The sequence below is a fragment of the Oncorhynchus masou genome, chromosome 21 (assembly GCF_036934945.1).
Source record: "Oncorhynchus masou masou isolate Uvic2021 chromosome 21, UVic_Omas_1.1, whole genome shotgun sequence".
Lineage (NCBI taxonomy): Eukaryota > Metazoa > Chordata > Actinopteri > Salmoniformes > Salmonidae > Oncorhynchus > Oncorhynchus masou.
The window spans coordinates 13,562,238-13,566,296 of NC_088232.1; the positions used below are offsets into that span (position 1 = coordinate 13,562,238).

Genomic DNA, 4,059 nt, shown 5'->3' on the forward strand with positions numbered 1-4,059 from the left:
AGGATGATATTTCTGTCTATTCAGGGGACCCCTTTTGGCTCAAGAGCACACCAGTGGCAAGTTATGTGTGACCTCTTTAGATCCTCTTTATATCTATACAGTACATGGCAAGTGTTTGTGGCGGTTACTTCTGTGATGTAATTGGACACCTTCTCAATCAATTGCAATCTATCATTCATTAAAACGCCCACCATGCAAACTAAGAGCTCTTGTTTTTGTGTGCATACAAAGTACAATTGACAACTGGGATTTTGCTTGATAATGGATTTATTTGACAATAGAAAATGTATCATATTGTAACTGAAAACAGATCTTAAATATTGATGTGCCGATCCCTGAAAATTCAACAAAAAAAGAAACACTTAAATGGAAGTACAGTATATTCCTGATATGAATACATTTCAGATTTTCAGTTGAAAATATGTCTCCTTCCCATATTAAAAACCTGGAAATGGCCCTAATGTTACTCTACCTCAATTTTCCTTGCCCCCACATACAATTCTATGGCTCAAACAGGAATGAGAGGTTGGGACGACCCTGTAAAAAATGTTTAGCATGATGACATGATAACAAGAACAATATATGTTTCATATCATATGTTAAAAATCTATATAGACAATGTATACATACTATAATATATTATATTAGTATTGTTATAGTTATAGTATAAGAAGTAGAGGTCATACCTCATCTATGCCAGGGTCAACTGTGTCTCCACGGTGATCTGGTGGAGGGTTGGCAGCCTCTGTCTGGAATCTTTTAGGCCATGTCTATCAACACAAAAATACAGTCTCCATCAGCAGCCCTCACATAGAGGCCACATTAATGTTATCCGTCCGTACATGATTCAAACACGGTAATAAGAGATGACTTACCTTTCCTGGTGCCTGAGGTTGGGCAGTCTGTTGCAATTTTGAAAGGGAAAATAATAATAATTAAGATACTCTGTCTGGCCTATAAAATGATTGTTAGTTTAAAATTAAACCAAAATCATGAAATGACGACATACTATCGGTTCACTGTCTCTAATTTCCTTTCTTTTGAGAATATTTCACCACACTTCAAACTGCCACAGTCAGCTTTTGTATTCTCCTGGAACCGTGCCGCTTATGCGTAGAATAATTGAAATTAATTGGAGCGTCTCACACTCTGCAAAAGTCATGCATCTAGTGTAGCAGGCCAGTATCAGGGGAAGGGAGAGCACACCAATGTAATGACCACTTCTCACCTGTAGTGGGAGCTGTGGTTTCTGAGGGGTCTTCTCCGAGTTCTGCTGGTTCTGCCCGTTCACCTGGTTGTTCTGGTTAGGCTGGGGGTAGTTGGGGTAACCATAAGATGTGTAGTAGGGGTAGCCCTAGGGAAGATACACTTGTGAAAGTTAAGAGTCGTAAAAGATCAAAAGGTGTGATGATGATATGTTTTGCATCATGTTATTCAAAACGCATCATGATCACACATTTAGCTTTTTAAGTGCTTTATCTTGAAAACTTGACATACACACTTTGTGGGGACCATATCAACAGTGGACTAATTAACACAATTCGACACAAAATGGGGGGTAAAGTGATCCTTTCATATGAATAAAGAGTATATATCATTTCTTACAGTGAATACCAGATGCACATTGAGGATCAAATCACATCGAAAGAGTAAAACTCCACTGTACCTGCATTCTTGGTTGCTGGGGAAATGAAAAGGATGGGTAGTACTGAGGAAACTGGGGAACCCCCTTCAGGAAAATATCAAAGAAATACAACTTCAATCAATACTGGAAATTACCTGACACATGGTATTTCATTGAATTACATAGAATTTGTATACAAACATAGACAAACTGACTTCAGGAAATAAACATGTCTATTCATTAGTAAAAGCTGGGAAGCCTTTTGTCATTGGTATCCATCGATACATTGGTATTTCAATGAATTTGTGTATAAACATACATAGACTAACTGACTGATCTACCTGTGCAGGGTTTTGAGGTTGCTGGAGGTTAATTTGGATATTGTGGTTGTTGGGGTCCTGGGGGGCCCCGGGATGCTCCTGTTGGTCATTGGTGTACAGCAGGGGGGGCAGCTGGTTCCCCTGTGTAGGGAACATCTTCTGGGGGCCGAAAGGGCCTCCCATCTGGGGGTTAAAGTTCACCATCTGGGGGAGAGCCAGTTCAGGTTGCTGCTGGATCACGTACTGGGGCATGAACAGAGACGCCTGAGCAAACAAGGTTGGGTAAAAAAATCTGTCTCTGACCTAAGATCATGTCAAAGCTTTGCTGACCGAAGTTGTTCAAGTGGTGATGAGCAATTGAATGAACAATTCAGCTGATGTGCCAAAGCTGAAAATTAGTGTAGTTCAAGGTGTAGTGGGAATGGAAGCTGCTCCTGAAATACATTACTGGAGACCATTTTGAACTATTATGCTGTCTACAAATGTGGCTAATGATATCAATCTTTTTGTTCTACAGTATGTCTTTAGCATTATCATGGCTAATGATTTCTATCTCGATTGAGTTCGATTGGATTGGTTCAGTACCTGCATTTGTGTTTGCCCAAAGCCTACACCTGTCAGGGTCAGTCCATTGAATCGCAAGATCTGTAAAGGATGGGTGAGCAGTCAGAAAATGTTTCTAACAAACATTACTCTACATTGCATTGTATTTTACTAAACATCAATTTAAAAGGTAAAAATCATGAACTACAAATGCAATGTCAAGAGTTGCAAACAAAAACATATGGGGCAATTCAATGTACCTCATTGCTGTTACTTGCGAGGATTCCAATTTGCTGTTGTAATAGCTTTAAAAAAGCAACAAAAACAGATTGTTATGATTCATTTTTAAGTGTAGTGCTATAAATGACAGAATATTCAAGTAACGTGTGAAACTCACAGGAAGTGAAAGGCTAGCACCAAAAAGGCAGACCAAAACAGTTACAGTCTGCAGCTTCATGATATCCTACAAAAAAGACAGAACAGATGTTGTTGATATCTGACATTTCAATACATGTTACCATCTTGAGCATATTGTATGTGATACAAACTTATTTTTAACTGTTTTTGTTGACACAAAAGCAAGTGATAGCCCATGACAGTGTTACCTTATCAGAGAACGCCAGCTCAGTCCGTCTTCCTTTTTTCCTGTGTGTTCTTTATATCTCCGTGCAGCCTACTGTGTCTCTCCTACTTTTAAACTATCTCTATCTTCCCATTTGAGCTGTCATGTCCCAGACACACACAGACTATGGTTAATATGACGCATAGGCTCTTTGAGATGACATCAATCTCAGACTCAGACAGTTACGGTGCAGGTATATGCAGCTGTATCATTATGGACTGACCATAAGTCAAAATGAATCTCATGGCTGGACATTATCTATCAGGGGTGTCATACTCCATTTCTCATGTTGTTGTCTAATATGTTGACTCTACAGTATGTGACTCATACTAGGTGGATAACAGTCAACTCTTCTCCCATTATTTCAATGGGTGTTCTGCCCCTACAGTATGTTCACAATATATACATCATCTCCTATTATACTTCACTTTTCCTATATTAGCCAAAAGACCCTTGAACTCAATGCCTATTATGACCACGAATCTGCATTTTTTTGTAAACCTTTCATAGAGAACTGTGATGATAATGTGTCATTGAAAGATAGTTTGCTGCAGGTGGTTAAGAGTTTTCAGACAGATGATTTGTCTATGTACTGGTGTGGGGTTGATATGTGTAAATGGAAGTATTTTGATTGACATTTTCAGTGTTGATTGTGTCCTGTAAATAAGGTATTATAGGCAGGTAGCTGTAAAGGCTGCTGAACTGGCAACAGGAGGGCTGCTGGTTTTAGATCCTAACCGCCATCATTTGATTAGGATAAAACCAATCTCTAAAAGAGATTGAGGAAGTGTGAGACGTGCAGTAGAACAGTAGAAACAGTAGAACAATTGCCCTTGTTCTTCATCAGGCCCAGTTCCCCTCAGTTTTAGTTCTATGTCCCTATATAAAAATAGCCAAAAAAGTTAAAAAGACAGCGCTGCATGGCTGCTTCTCACTGTAGTAGGTTGTAG

General features: G+C 39.1%; 1 protein-coding gene across 1 annotated transcript; it reads right to left on the reverse strand.

Moving 5' to 3' along the window:
- Positions 1 to 253: 253 nt before the first annotated feature.
- Positions 254 to 3,154, reverse strand: LOC135507337 (uncharacterized). The gene is made up of 11 exons (XM_064926896.1): positions 3,093 to 3,154; positions 2,885 to 2,950; positions 2,748 to 2,792; positions 2,530 to 2,589; positions 1,966 to 2,208; positions 1,667 to 1,729; positions 1,229 to 1,354; positions 876 to 902; positions 687 to 770; positions 473 to 537; positions 254 to 335 (listed from the first exon to the last, which is right to left on the reverse strand). Exons 2-10 carry the CDS (start codon positions 2,942 to 2,944, stop codon positions 502 to 504), a joined length of 744 nt encoding a protein of 247 aa, XP_064782968.1. The 5' UTR covers positions 2,945 to 2,950; positions 3,093 to 3,154; the 3' UTR covers positions 254 to 335; positions 473 to 501.
- Positions 3,155 to 4,059: the final 905 nt, after the last annotated feature.